Source organism: Podarcis raffonei, chromosome 12 (genome assembly GCF_027172205.1).
Source record: "Podarcis raffonei isolate rPodRaf1 chromosome 12, rPodRaf1.pri, whole genome shotgun sequence".
Lineage (NCBI taxonomy): Eukaryota > Metazoa > Chordata > Lepidosauria > Squamata > Lacertidae > Podarcis > Podarcis raffonei.
In genome coordinates, this window is record NC_070613.1 from 59,665,283 (window position 1) to 59,679,792 (window position 14,510).

General features: G+C 42.4%; 1 protein-coding gene across 1 annotated transcript in view; it reads left to right on the forward strand.

Moving 5' to 3' along the window:
- The window catches only part of CNTNAP2 (contactin associated protein 2), a 971,924-nt gene that overhangs the window by 635,795 nt on the left and 321,619 nt on the right, over positions 1 to 14,510 (forward strand). Inside the window, exon 10 of the mRNA XM_053359792.1 lies at positions 2,080 to 2,218. Within this exon, the coding sequence (XP_053215767.1) occupies positions 2,080 to 2,218 (139 nt within the window). The remainder of the gene's footprint in view (positions 1 to 2,079; positions 2,219 to 14,510) is intronic.

Below are 14,510 nucleotides of genomic sequence, written 5' to 3' on the forward strand. Positions count from 1 at the left end.
CCCTGCTTTCATCATATGGAAATACACATCAAACTAGAAAAGCAGTTACAGTCCTGCCTGATTTGTGCCACTGATTTCAATAGGCCTACTCTAAGCATGGTAAAGTATGCATCCAACTTACTGAGAGAACAAATGAAATAAAATTAGAAAGCAATTTTCAAATGAGAAATTACATAAAAATGGCAAGTAGGAGCAGTCTCAAACCACAGGAAGTACCTTCAGCCCAAAGAGTGTTTGAGATGTAAATGAACAATTATCAAGCGCTTCCTGTCTCTTCATAAAAACTGTTATGTGGACCACAGAGTGCTCAAGTTATAGTGCCATTTTAGATTAAGATGAAAGTTGTTCCTATTATGATATATTTATTAGGCTGTATTTTATGTTTTGCATGCAAGTCATTTGTCTTTCCCCAAATATTTTTTCAAGGATAGCAATCCAGGGAACATTATATATCCTTGAGGGTTTTATTTCATATTTTTTTTTGATACAGAGGAAATCTAGTATAGCTTTTTATTATTTAGAGTTGGAAATGTCTATTGAAGAGCAAAGGGTAATTTGGAATCCTTTCCTAGGAGCCTGGCATGTGCAAGGAGGCAGTGGCGTAGCGTGGGTTGTCAGCACCCGGGGCAAGACAAGTAATTTGCGCCCCCTAACCCGTGGATTTTAGCAGGGGGCAGAGAGCTGCGAGCGCGCCCTCCCAGATGTTGCGCCCGGTGCGGACGGCCCCCCCCCTGCACCCCCCACGCTACGCCACTGCAAGGAGGGGCTCTGGAATGGGGAAGCATTTCTCCTGGGGAAGCCAGACTGTACAAGGGGCCAGACCCAACGCTTAAGCCGGCCAGACCCAATGCTCAAAGAATGCCCAAGAACAAATAGTGACGGGGGGGTCTCTGCTAGGTAGGGGTGCCACCTTTGGTCAAGCAGGACAAAATACAGGATAGGTGGGGCAAGGACAGGTTGGGGGTTGGGACTGGGGGGCACACACACTCTCGTGACACCAAATCCTCCCCCCTCTTGGAAGGGCAGGGCCAGGGGTAGACGGCTGGCTCCCCATGCTGGCGTCAGAAGAGATGAGCAGGGTGGAGGAGGGGTCAGGTTGGGATGGCGGAGGGGGCCAAGTTGCGTCAACTGTGTGCCATGCTTGACTGGCAGGCGGCGGCTGAGAAGGAGCACCAGTGAGAGGGAAGGAAGGAGGGGGCGAGGGAGAGATGGTTGCTCCTTCCCCTTTCTCTCCGTTGTCACTTGGGCTGGGCTGGGCTTCTCCTCAGCCACACTAACAGTGATGCAGCCACCATTTGGGGCCCGTTGAGCTCAAATACAAGGGACATGGCATCCTGTTAGTAGTCCAAAAGGGACATTGGGCACTTTTGTCCAGAAACAGGCCAGTCCCATTTTTCTAGGGTTTGGTGACAACCTCCTACTAGGGAGTGCTCCTTTGCAGGCCCATTTCAGTGGGGCACCTGCAGGGAAGGTGGAGGGTGGAGTGAGCCAGAGCCCATCTTCAGATCCGCCAGCACTGTCTCCAGTGAAGCTGGTTCTTCACCTCTTTTTCCTGGAGGGCACCGAACCAGCGTTTTAGTTGTTTGTAAACATTGATTAGTGGACAAGAGGCTAATAAAAATATGAGGCCATGGAACATGCTGTTCTTTTGCAGCACTTTCTGTTTTATGTAATAAAACCACAAGGGGTTCCATTACATAAATAAACGTCTCTTCATCTGTGGGTCCTGCGTTTACAGCAAGGTGCAACACTGTGGAGTTTCACACAATAAATTGTGATTTGCCAGAATAGATTTTTAATAGGTATCACTGAGTTTCTGGCTTGTTTGCAATTCAAGTTACAAGCCATGCTTGCGGTTACAGGCAATTACACCACAAAGACAATGCCCACACTTTATCATATTTCTTTTTTGAAAAGCCCCTTATTACTCCCCCCCCCCACCAGCATTTGATTTTTACTGAGATGTGCTTTGGCAAAGGAATGACAATGTATCCTATGAGCTGTACATGCAAATGATTTCCCTGAACTTTCTGTTGAATATAACAGCAACCCTTATTTTGTCTGTTTACTTATATACAGGTTTTCTCCAGCTCTCATTCCAAGGCTGCATGCAGCTTATTCATGTTGATGATCAGCTGGTGGATTTGCATGCAGTGGAACAAGGAAAGCTGGGAAGTTTCGCCAACGTCAGCATTGATATGTGCGCCATTATTGATCGGTGAGTTTAGAGCATGGAGTGACGTGGTGGGTGGCGCAGCGTGAGATGGATGTGGCAGGAGACAGGAGCAAGTTGCTTTTTCCCAGGCCATTTTTCTGCATTTAAATTCTGCTGTGTTTCAACAACCATCATAAGACCTCTCCTCTTCAGCAGTGACTCCTAAGGGGTGGGTGTGATGGTGAGATGGGATTCCTGTGAATCATACAGTTGGAAGGGACCCCAAAGGTCATCAAGTCTGCACCCATCCCTTCAGGGATCTCTCTCTCATTTGTGTGTGTATTCATTAGTGGGACCTGACATTGTTATGACAGGAGCTTTCTCTTGGGCTCAGGAAGTCATGCATTCCCACTTCTGTTCTGGCTGCGCCTCAAGCGCGGGGGGGGGGGGGACTTGGGCGGCTCCTCCTATTTCACCCAGCACAGACCAAGACTTCATTGTGAGGCCTGACATTGTTGTGACAAGAGCTGTCTCTTTCACTCCATCAGACACTCATTTGAACCTTTGCTGGCTGTTCTATACTTGCACACGTGGATTTATTGAATAAATAATTCCACCTTTGCAGCTGAACTCAAGTCTCTCAAACAACAGAGATGAGCAATTCTTTAAGGCTTACTCTTTTTCTCCAAATGAACAGATGAACTGGCTAGTATGGGCATACAAGATTAAAATACAGAGTACAGTGGTACCTCGGGTTAAGAACTTAATTCGTTCTGGAGGTCCGTTCTTAACCCGAAACTGTTCTTAACCTGAGGTACCACTTTAGCTAATGGGGCCTCCCGCTGCCGCCACGCAATTTCTGTTCTTAACCCGAGGTACTATTTCTGGGTTAGCGGAGTCTGTAACCCGAAGCGTCTGTAACCTGAGGTACCACTGTATCTGCTTTTGAAAAAGATTAGAATCGGCTTTCCTTGTTCAGTATACATCTTTAGCACAAGAAGCAATTTTGTCCCCCCCCCCCCGGTGGATTTTCTGCAACTTGAGGTCTAGTCGGCTGTGAAAGAGCAGTCCGTTGAAATGGAGCTATTATATGATCATCCCTGAGAGAGCCAGGTTCCTGTGTGAGCTATAATAGGTGCTGTTTTCCCCTCATAAAAGCATTCATTCATTCACTAACATTTTCATTGTTAACATAAGAGTAGGGAATACATTTTAAAATTGTATACTATCGTCATTACCCCTGTTTAAAACATCTCTCCTTCTTGCTTATTATAAATACTGAGAAAGTGCCAAGGCAGAATAGACATCAGTGTTAATAATAGAATCCTGGAATGGCAGAGCTGGAATGCACCCAAGGGCCATCTAGTCCAACCCCTGCAAGACAGGAATCTCAGCTAAAGCATCCCTGGCAGGTGGCCATCCAACCTCTGCTTGCAAACCTCTAAGGAAGGAGAGACCACAGCCACCTGAGGAAGAAGGTGCCACCATTAATAAATACAGTGGAACCTCAAGTTGCGGACGTAATCCGTCCTGGAGGCACGTCTGCAACTTGAAGCATTTGCATCCAGAAGCGCCGTGTCTGCACATGCGCACAGTGCCATTATGCGCTTCTGCACATGCACGAATGGCGAAACTCAGAAGTAACCCATTCTGGTGCTTCTGGGTTGCCGGAGGACACAAGACGAAAACGCAACCTGAAGCGGATGTAACATGAGGTATGACTGTAGTAGATATTGATAAATAGTATAAGTTTACATATTTTAATATTTTTATGTTTCTAATTGTTTTAATTCTTTCTACTGATAATTTTAATATTTTTTATAATTTGCTTAGACATTTTATTACAATAAAGGTCTCTCTGTGTGTGTAACATTGCATGGCTCTGCAGCACAAATAGCTGTGCCCTTTCTTTGGGCTATGAATATGTTGGGGTTAGTGATGTGGCTTCACTTTCCTCAGCCAGGAGCAGCTCTCTGCAAATCTGACTTCTTTGCCATAAACAGAAGTTGCATAACATTGTGTATGTTACTGCAGGCACAACTGAAGACAGAAAAACACATTTTCCTTGACATGGGCTGCCTCCCCCAAATATTGCTGCCCCCTTTTGCCATTCTCTCCCCGGTCACAATCAGGCACACTTATGCATTTTATCACGTGGGTCTGCTGCCCCATCTGCACCGTTGGCTGTCACTAGTGGGTGAGAGAAAACACAGGCTGTGGTGATGTAATATGGCTTGAAAAAAATTAATTGGTAATGACCCATTGCTTTAGGAATCACTTACAAAGTTTAGCACCATCCCTTCTATAACTACATAGGGAGGGAGGGGGTAGACGGCAACATGGCAAATCCTTTTTCAGCTACAAATCTGTGTCAAGCATAATTCCTCTCCAAAGATTGTTCTGGTGTTGTGAATGAGTTAGCTGACCTGTTTTTATCACTGAACTTTTTAGCTCTGAGGGGGGAAAGGAGGTCATGTGATTTGTTCCTTAGGAGATGGCAGTTTCTACAGGTTTCAATACATTAAGGAATAAAATGATGCTTGTGTTCTGCTGTGCAGTTGATGTGATCTGGTCATTTATGAAAGGCTTGTTTTTTCCAAGTGCCTGGGATGGGGAGTCTCACCCACCTACCAATGTGGATGCAGATATATATGAATAGCAGAAATTGGTTGTTTTCAGACCAGCACTTTGTCATTTTTGTTTTCACCTTAATAATTGCAGTGCAATCTGCACTTTTAAAAACAGATTATTAGGAGGACACCAGGAGTTTGGGGAGTGGGTGGGGCGGAAGTCCTGTGAAGGGAGCCATGGACTTCAAACTGCCGGCACTTGGGGAGGCCTGGGAGCAAAACAAGCCACAGCCAAGCTGTTCTAGGCTAGAAGGTTGTCTCTGTGTTTTATGTTAAGCAACATTCCCTGGTGAAAGTTTTTGCTTAGGCAAAATATCTGAGGAATTCTGAGGGAAGAAAAAGTGCTCTGATGAATGCATTTTTTCAGTAGGAGTCTTCACGTGCCCTCCTGGGTTATCTTGTGGCGGTGGGAAGGCATTGTAAGGCAGCGTCCCAATTCATGGCTGCAGTTAGAGAGGTCACTGTGAAGAACTGAGGAGACAGATATGCTGTGGGAGGAAAAATAACTTCCGAAGTCACAGGTGTTTCTGATTATGCAGAGAGAAATCCTGTTTTCCTTTCACGTCTGCAACATCTATGAGTCGACTCACCTAGAAGCCTCGGAGTTGCCAGAGCAATTGGTGTGCTGCCTGGCAAGTGACAGTACAGATCCCTGTACATCTTTCCTTATCGTTGACAAACTGGGTTTGTTGTTGTAGTCCAGATGGCGCAGTTGTACATTAGGATTGTCACACAGCACATTGCACAGGAATTATTATTCACAACTAATTTATCCCAGAAGCCTGCAGAAACTGGTTGGCTGCACTTGGCTTCCTCAAAGCAGCGTGTGCATGGATTTTCATCACTGGGATAGCATGACATGATGCTAGAAAGGATTTTGAAACCTCCCATCCAATATGTTATTATAGATTATGTTTAACATATGTCAATTTTAATGAAAATCTGACAGTGTGGTTTAAAGACATGCTAAGTACCAGAGATGTGCAAATAGAATGAAGCTGCCCTGAGTTATAACTGTTCCTGAAACTGTTTGCCAGTGGTGGGCAGAAGCTTTTGATTTTTTCCTTATCACAAGGAGATATTAGCGTGTCCCGCACTTTCTCTGTTTCATGAATGCAGCAGGCAAGGTAAGCCCGGCTCTGTTTTTTCCTGGGATATTACCTGTGGATACTGCACTGTATACCGCTGGGCACCGGAGTCAAGCATTTGACTGACACAACTACGCAAGCCTTGCATTTCCAGGGCTGCCTCATTGCTAGTCAGAAAATGAATCCAGTAAAGAAGCTATGGAAATATAGTGCCCATGAGACTGAGCTCTGGGCCAGGAAGTATCGTCTATAAGATCATTTGCCTTTGGCAAGCTGGCCTTTCTCAGCCGGAGTCTCTAAAGTGATGCACATAGAATAGAATAACACTGACCTTCCATACAGAATAGTTGTTCATTATATTTGAGGTAATAAATGTGCATTGCTTTGGAAATTAAAAAATGTTATTCTTAAGCTATGTGTTATAAGAAAACCATGCTGCTCAATGCATTACAAGCTGCTCAGCATGCAGAGGAGCTGGGATCCCCGAGGAGTCGGGGACAGTGCATGTCTAGCTGTTGGACTCCCTTCAGCAGCTTTTTCAAGCTAATGATAGTATTATTTTCTAAGGATTCATCAGGGCTGGAGTCAGAAGCGAAATAGTAGCAAACACAGATAACCAACTAGTCCTGTCCTCCAGTTTCTCATTGGTTTTCTTCTGCCACAAAAGAGGCTTCTGTTATGTACTGAAGTTCTCACCCTGGGCCAGCAGGGGGATACTGTAGATAGTTTTCACTCAGGTCCACATATGCAAATAAGGAATTGAAAGTGACGTTCAGGGATTGGATAGTTACAGAAAGTTGTTCCTGTTGCGTTGTAGTGGAGCTCTATATAAGCAGCCTGGCTGAACCCTTCAGTTCAGTTCAGTTCTGGCCTGTGAATAAACAAGAGCTGTTTGAAGAATCGCTGTGCCGCCTGATATGTTCACCCACAACTTAACAGCTTCCATTTTCCTTCCTTGGCCAAAGTGTCCTTTAGTATTTCCTTAAAATCTCAATATGTGTCTGGCTGAACTGGGGGGTGATGTGAGGGTTTTTCTTTTAATTAAATCTCTCTCTATTATTATCTATTTTGCTTTATTGCAGATGTTTACTGTCATATGTAGTTTAAATAGCAAAACATTTTGGCTTCCACATTCCTCAGCTGCTCTAAATATAAATGGAATGATGCTCCTGCCAGCTTTGGGGATGTTCAGAGGGGATTCATTTGCTGACACTCAGTGATGTTGGTTGGCATCCCCTGAGATGAGGCCATGGGTTGTTAAGGTGCCCATTATGCAATCCAGAATTTCTCCCTGTAAGTTTTATTATAGCTGTATGTAAAAAGTGTGGGGACACGAGTGGCGCTGTGGTTTAAACCACAGAGCCTCTTGGGCTTGCCGATCGGAAGGTCCACAGTTCGAATCCCCACAATGGGGTGAGCTCCCATTGCTCGGTCCCTGCTCCTGCCAACCTAGCAGTTCAAAAGCACACCAGTGGGAAGGTAAACGGCTCTGGTTCACCAGAAGCGGCTTAGTCATGCTGGCCACATGCTGTACGCTGGCTCCCTCGGCCAATAAAGTGAGATGAGCGCCGCAACCCCAGAGTCGGCCACGACTGGACCTAATGGTATGTAAAAAGGACAGTTAGCATAAATATATAGTACACCTTACAAGATTTCTTAACCCAACAAGTTCAGTAACAAGGTAAACCAGGATGATATACATAAGGATAGAAATTTCAAAAATACAACAGTGTTCTGTTCATGTGACTAAATTCACCAGTAAATGAACTGAATAATAAAAAAGTGAAGAAAGAAATTAGAGGTTGATAAGTCCCCCACCCCCACTTGCTTCTGAAACAACATACAGCAGGACTGCATATTCTGTTTTATCATTCCAATCATGAATAACCCCCTTTTCTGCATGAACAAATCATATTGTTGACCTCCTTTATTTTTGAGTTTGACCATATAGGCCAAATATCAGATTCTTAATCAGCAGTCCCCAATAGAGAGTGGGTTATTTGTTTCTGTTAATAACTGATTGGTATGCAGGATACTGCCAGGAAATGAGTGGTCATTTCCCTCTTTTACAGAACCAACAATAAATAATAAAGTGCCAATAGTTAGTTCATAATGAGTTATTATTCCGATTTCAGTTACTATTTGTACTCAGTAATTCCTGATTTTAGGACCTGTCCAAAATATATGCTACTTCATTCCACATCCCCAACGAATATATACCACGTTCATAAATATTTGACTTAATCTTCTTGGTTTTAGGTGTCATCTAAGAGCAGTTAAAAAAAAGATTAAGATTAATATAAGCCGCAAACTATGGAATATACTTCTACATCCATTTCTATGTTGTCTGTGTTGTTCATGTAATTCCCACCCCACCCCCATTTCTATGGAGGTGTCTAATGTTATCTAAGTCTAAGATAATTGGGCTCAGATTTAGCTGGCTGCTTAGTTAATCGTATTTCAAATCTTGCACAGACTCTATGTGAGATACAGCTTACAGTAATAGAGTTTACAAAATATTTAATTTGAAAATACTATAATACAGAGATGTGAACGTTACCGGTCTCACTAATAATCTATCTATAATGTTTTATTATTCCATTATATGCAGATTCCTGATCTCAGTTAAATTAGGATCTTCCCAAATTTGTATATTTCCTAATAAGTGCTTATCAACCAGCCGCTTATTATAATTAACTGCTGCGCAGGGAGATATACATACATGAAATTTTGAATAAATCATTGAATTAAAGGTTGGGTTGAATATGAGACATGTTCTCTCTGGTACAGCACCAGAATATATATTTGAATAGATAGTTACTGTTCCTCCAATGTAATGGCTTTATTTTGAGTAGAACATCAAGTTAGAGGGTTCAACATTACTGCTTTCTTATATTTTATAAAGCTAGGGGAAACTATGTCCCCATTCTCTATTAGTTGAAATAAAGGTTTAGCTTTGATTCCTACTTTTTCTTCAGACCGTAAGAAATCTTGGGTAAATTTTTGCCATTTTGCCAATATTGAAGAATTTAATTATGAAGAGATGTTTAAAAATTAAAAGTGGACTCAAGATAAAACATACCCTGAAATCTTCCCATCCAGGAGCATTCAAATTGCCACCACCTATCAAGATCTTTTGAAACTTCTTTCCATAGTTTGTCATGATTAAAATTTACAACATTTTCTAATTTTGAAGTCATCTAAATTCCTGAACAGAATATTGGCTTATCTTGTCAAGAAATTCACGTGGTTTTGCTTATTATATCCTTTTCTCTCCTCCACCCCCAAGTGAAACTCATCCTTTTGGATTTTTATAGATTGACCTTGTATCCAGAAATGAAACCAAAAAAAACAAGTATTTTGATAATGATACCAAAGGGTGGGGGTTTTTTGCTGGATTTTAGTATATGTGCTGCCCGAGGGAGCACAAGTTTTTTTTGCTGGATTGTTGTTGTTTAGTCGTTTAGTCGTGTCCGACTCTTCGTGACCCCATGGACCAGAGCACGCCAAGCACTCCTGTCTTCCACTGCCTCCCGCAGTTTGGTCAGACTCATGTTTGTGGCTTCGAGAACACTGTCCAACCATCTCATCCTCTGTCATCCCCTTCTCCTTGTGACCTCCATCTTTCCCAACATCAGGGTCTTTTCCAGGGAGTCTTCTCTTCTCATGAGGTGGCCAAAGTACTGGAGCCTCAGCTTCACGATCTGTCCTTCCAGTGACCACTCAGGGCTGCTTTCCTTAAGAATGGATGCGTTTGATCTTCTTGCAGTCCATGGGACTCTCAAAAGTCTCCTCCAAGCACCATAATTCAAAAGCATCAATTCTTCTTTATGGTCTTCTTTATGGTCCAGCGCTCACTTCCATACATCACTACTGGGAAAACCATAGCTTTAACTATACAGACCTTTGTTGGCAAGGTGATGTCTCTGCTTTTTAAGATGCTGTCTACGTTTGCCATCGCCTTTCTCCCAAGGAGCAGGCATCTTTTAATTTTGTGACTGCTGTCACCATCTGCAGCGATCATGCAGCCCAAGAAAGTAAAATCTCTCACTGCCTCCATTTCTTCCCCTTCTATTTGCCAGAAGGTGATGGGCCCAGTGGCCATGATCTTCGTTTTTTTGATGTTGAGCTTCAGACCATATTTTGCACTCTCCTCTTTCACCCTCATTAAAAGGTTGCTCTTCACTTCCTCTTCACTTTCCTCTTCACTTTCTGCCATCAAGGTTGTGTCATCTGCATATCTGAGGTTGTTGATATTTCTTCCGGCGATCTTAATTCCGGCTTGGGATTCATCCAGCCCAGCCTTTCGCATGATGAATTCTGCATATAAGTTAAATAAGCAGGGAGACAATATACAGCCTTGTCGTACTCCTTTCCCAATTTTGAACCAATCAGCTGTTCCATATCCCGTTCTAACTGTAGCTTCTTGTCCCACATAGAGATTTCTCAGGAGACAGATGAGGTGATCAGGCACTCCCATTTCTTTAAGAACTTGCCATAGTTTGCTGTGATCGACACAGTCAAAGGCTTTTGCATAGTCAATGAAGCAGAAGTAGATGTCTTTCTGGAACTATCTAGCTTTCTCCATAATCCAGCGTGTGTTCGCAATTTGGTCTCTGGTTCCTCTGCCCCTTCGAAATCCAGCTTGCACTTCTCGGAGTTCTCGGTCCACATACTGCTTAAGCCTGCCTTGTAGAATTTTAAGCATAACCTTGCTAGCATGTGAAATGAGTGAAATTGTGCGGTAGTTGGAGCATATTTTGGCACTGCCCTTCTTGGGGATTGGGATGTAGACTGATCTTCTCCAATCCTCTGGCCACTGCTGAGTTTTCCAAATTTGCTGGCATATTGAGTGTAGCACCTTAACAGCATCATCTTTTAAAATTTTAAATAGTTCAGCTGGAATATCATCGCTTCCACTGGCCTTGTTATTAGCAGTGCTTTCAAAGGCCCATTTGACTTCACTCTCCAGGATGTCTGGCTCAAGGTCAGCAACCACACTACCTGGGGTATACGAGACATCCATTTCTTTCTGGTATAATTCCTCTGTGTATTCTTGCCACCTCTTCTTGATGTCTTCTGCTTCTGTTAGCTCCTTTCCACTTTTGTCTTTTATTATGGTAATCTTTGTACGATATGTTCCTTTCATATCTCCAATTTTCTTGAACAGATCTCTGGTTCTTCCCATTCTAGTTGTTTTCCTCTATTTCTTTGCATTGCTCGTTTAAGAAGGCCTTCTTGTCTCTCCTTGCTATTTTTTGGAAATCTGCATTCAATTTCCTGTATCTTTCACTATCTCCCTCGCATTTTGCTTGCCTTCTCTCCCCCGCTATTTGTAAGGCCTCATTGGACAGCCACTTTGCTTTCTTGCATTTCCTTTTCATTGGGATGGTTTTCGTTGCTGCCTCCTGTATAATGTTGCGAGCCTCCATCCATAGTTCTTCAGGCACTCTGTCCACCAAATCTAAATCCTTAAACCTGTTCCTCACTTCCACTGTGTATTCATAAGGGATTTGATTTAGATTATATCTTACTGGCCCAGTGGTTTTTCCTACTTTCTTCAGTTTAAGCTTGAATTTTGCTATAAGAAGCTGATGATCTGAGCCACAGTCAGCTCCAGGTCTTGTTTTTGCTGACTGTATTAATTTGCTGGATTAAAGGAAGTTAATTTGATGTAATTTGTGTGCAGATTTATTTTACTGTCTATTCCGGCCCCCCCAAGTGAATTCTCTTACCTCAGAGGAAGTCCTAATAAATTCTGTGTGTGACTCAATTGATACGGCATTCCTGTGGGTGTTCATGTCAGGTGCCTCTATCCGTGTGGAAAGCATCTGAGTTTGTCCCATTGACGCGAACAAGAAGCTAAAGGGTGTGTATCCAGTTGAAGAAGTGACCACCAAATCCGGTATCCCTAAAACCTGATTGATATACTTCTATTCAACACAATCAAATTCTTTTTTAAGGGTGGGTTCAACTAAACAGTTGTGCTGGTGAAAGCCGGCAGAAATATGTCCCATTAGTAAACAGGGGCTCTCTCTCAATCTTCTAATTATTGAGTTTGATCTTCTAGTTGTTAATATGGTCGTTCAAATTTTGAAGTCTTGATTAAGAAGAGCAAAAAGTCTGAATGATTCAGGTTTTGATAGGTCTTTTCCTTGCTTAGCTAGTTCTATCTCTGCCATTTCCCAAGTTTTTGAGAAATTACTGTATTTACTTGAATCTAAAGCTCACCTTTTTTTTGCCAAATTACATTGCAAAAATGAAGATGTGCATTAGATTCGATGGCACATTTATATTCACCAGCGAATACTTTTTTTGGTTTCAAGGTTATGAAAATTGAGGTGTGCATTAGATTGGATGGCACATTAGACTCGAGTAAATACGATATCATGTTGTTCTATAAATTCAAAGACTGGTTTCACCATTTTAGATTTATGTTCATTTTATAAATAAACACGAGAAAGAGTGTACTTTGGAAGTCTGTGTGTACATGCAGACATCTGTCTGCAATAGAAAATGAAGGTAATTCTTAGGTAAGAAATTGCATTAAGCCTTAAACAGGTTTATTCTGGGAAATAATAGAGGAGAATCCCTCAGAGAAATGAATGTCAGATGTTTTCAGTTTAATCCTTGATGTCTTCCTTGAAGGGCAGCTTAAATGAATTAGTTGATATAGTGCTGGAGGTTAAAATGAACAGCTCTTCATAGATTTTTCTATATCGTATTTCAAATAGGTTGGAAAGTATCTTTTATATTGTTAACACATGGGCCTGAAAAGGAAACTAGTGTTGAGGGCACTTTTACACAGGAAGACAAAAGTAAGAGAAATTCGAAAAGGAATGTATAATGAACAGAAAACATATTCCTATGCCTTCTTTCTGGTGTTTGGTTTTTCTTTTTCTTTAGTTTGCTTGTTTTGGAAATTCTATATAGAGTATATTCTACATTGTTTAAATAGAAAGTTTTTTGGGGGAAAGTAAGCCTTCATGATGTTCCCACAACAAATTTCAGTTCTGAAAGACAGGAAACAGCTTGTTAGAGAATTTCCCTCCTGATTCTTACCATGTTCTTCAGCCTAGTGCTGCTGCTAATGTTCTTTTAGTACAAGGATTTTTCCTTTCTCCTCTCCCAACCCTCCAGAGTAAATTTGGGGACAATGCAGGGAAGCAGGGAGTGGGGGGAGTCCTGTTGCACCAGCAGGAATCCTTGCAGTGGCTTCTGCTAGCGGAACAACTTATGCTATGAGTTCATTCTGAAGTCACTGTCTTGAGGGCCATATCCTCCTAAATCCATACCCTTGACATCCAGAGCAGTTTTCCCGTGAAGCGAACAACTGCTGAGGATCCACATCCCCAAGTGCACCAGACTAGATATTCAACCTGTTCAGCTGGGTGGAGATGCATGTCCAGAACGGCATCTGCTTCCACATTCACTGCAAGTACAGCAGCTCCAAGGGCAGCTCAGGTCTGCTCACATCCACACCTAATAATTAAATTGTGAGTGGGGCAAATATATATATATCTGCCAACACACATGCCATACAGCCACACTCCTCGGGAACTGTGACTAGTTCCCTGTTGATTATACAATTAGAAGCAAAACTGGCTTTTCCTCCTTATACTGTGGTCAGTAGCCCTCTTGCTCAGCTGCTGCTGCTAGTTTCTTTTTTTTTCTATGAGTACTCTCTATAATCTATTTTAAATCCTTTGCCTCAATACACAGAAATATACCTATCTCACTGCCCAGGCTTAGTTGTAAACTGCTGAGTATATTTCATATATCAATGTGGCAGCACTTGCAAGTTTAAAATACGCTTGCAAGCATTGTCCAGGCATTTTCTTGGCAACTGTGGCAGCCAGGCTGCATGCTTCATGACAGCTTCTGACAGGCTCCATCTCTGGTACCCATTTTGGAAATCCAACTCGGAAATTGTCTGTCAGTTTTTGTAAAGGCACTGAGGTGTCTCCCCCCGCCCCATGCCTTTGTTATTTTATATCAGAAAAGAAGCATCCATATTATTCTTCAGGAGGTTTCTAGCAAACAAGAAACCCCATTAACTCCTTCCATCTATCTTCCAGAGCAAGGGCACTTGATTTTCTACTTCTGTACTTCTGGGCCTAAAGCCACTGGCCCGTGATTTAAGTTAAAGTCTGCGTAAGCAAGCATTAGTCCAGCTTGATGATGTCTTCTTAGTTGTTCCACTAAAATGCCAACAGTTGATCAATTCAGTGTCATTACACCAGCTGACCTTCTCAAAATCATTACATCAGTAAATAAGATTCCTACTTACTTTAGACTCCTCACCAGAACAAATTTGCTCTTGAATTTATTGGCGTGCTTTGTGGACTCTGTTGGGCTAGAGAGTCCACTCGCCAGCATCCCCTGCCCCCATCTCTTGTGTGTGCTATATGTATTTGTACCAATTTTACTATAACAATTCTTGATTCTGTGCTGTGCCTTATATATTGCATTTGTTCATGTGAAGCGCTGCTGAAGAAAATACCAATTGCTCAGTCTGATCTTTCATTACCCTTTCATTGTTTGGTCAAGACCTCAGAGAATAGTTACAAGGAGCCTTTTTTCAAAGCTGTAGCTTCTTGTTTTTTTACTTAAGCCTCAATGATGAATAGATTTCCA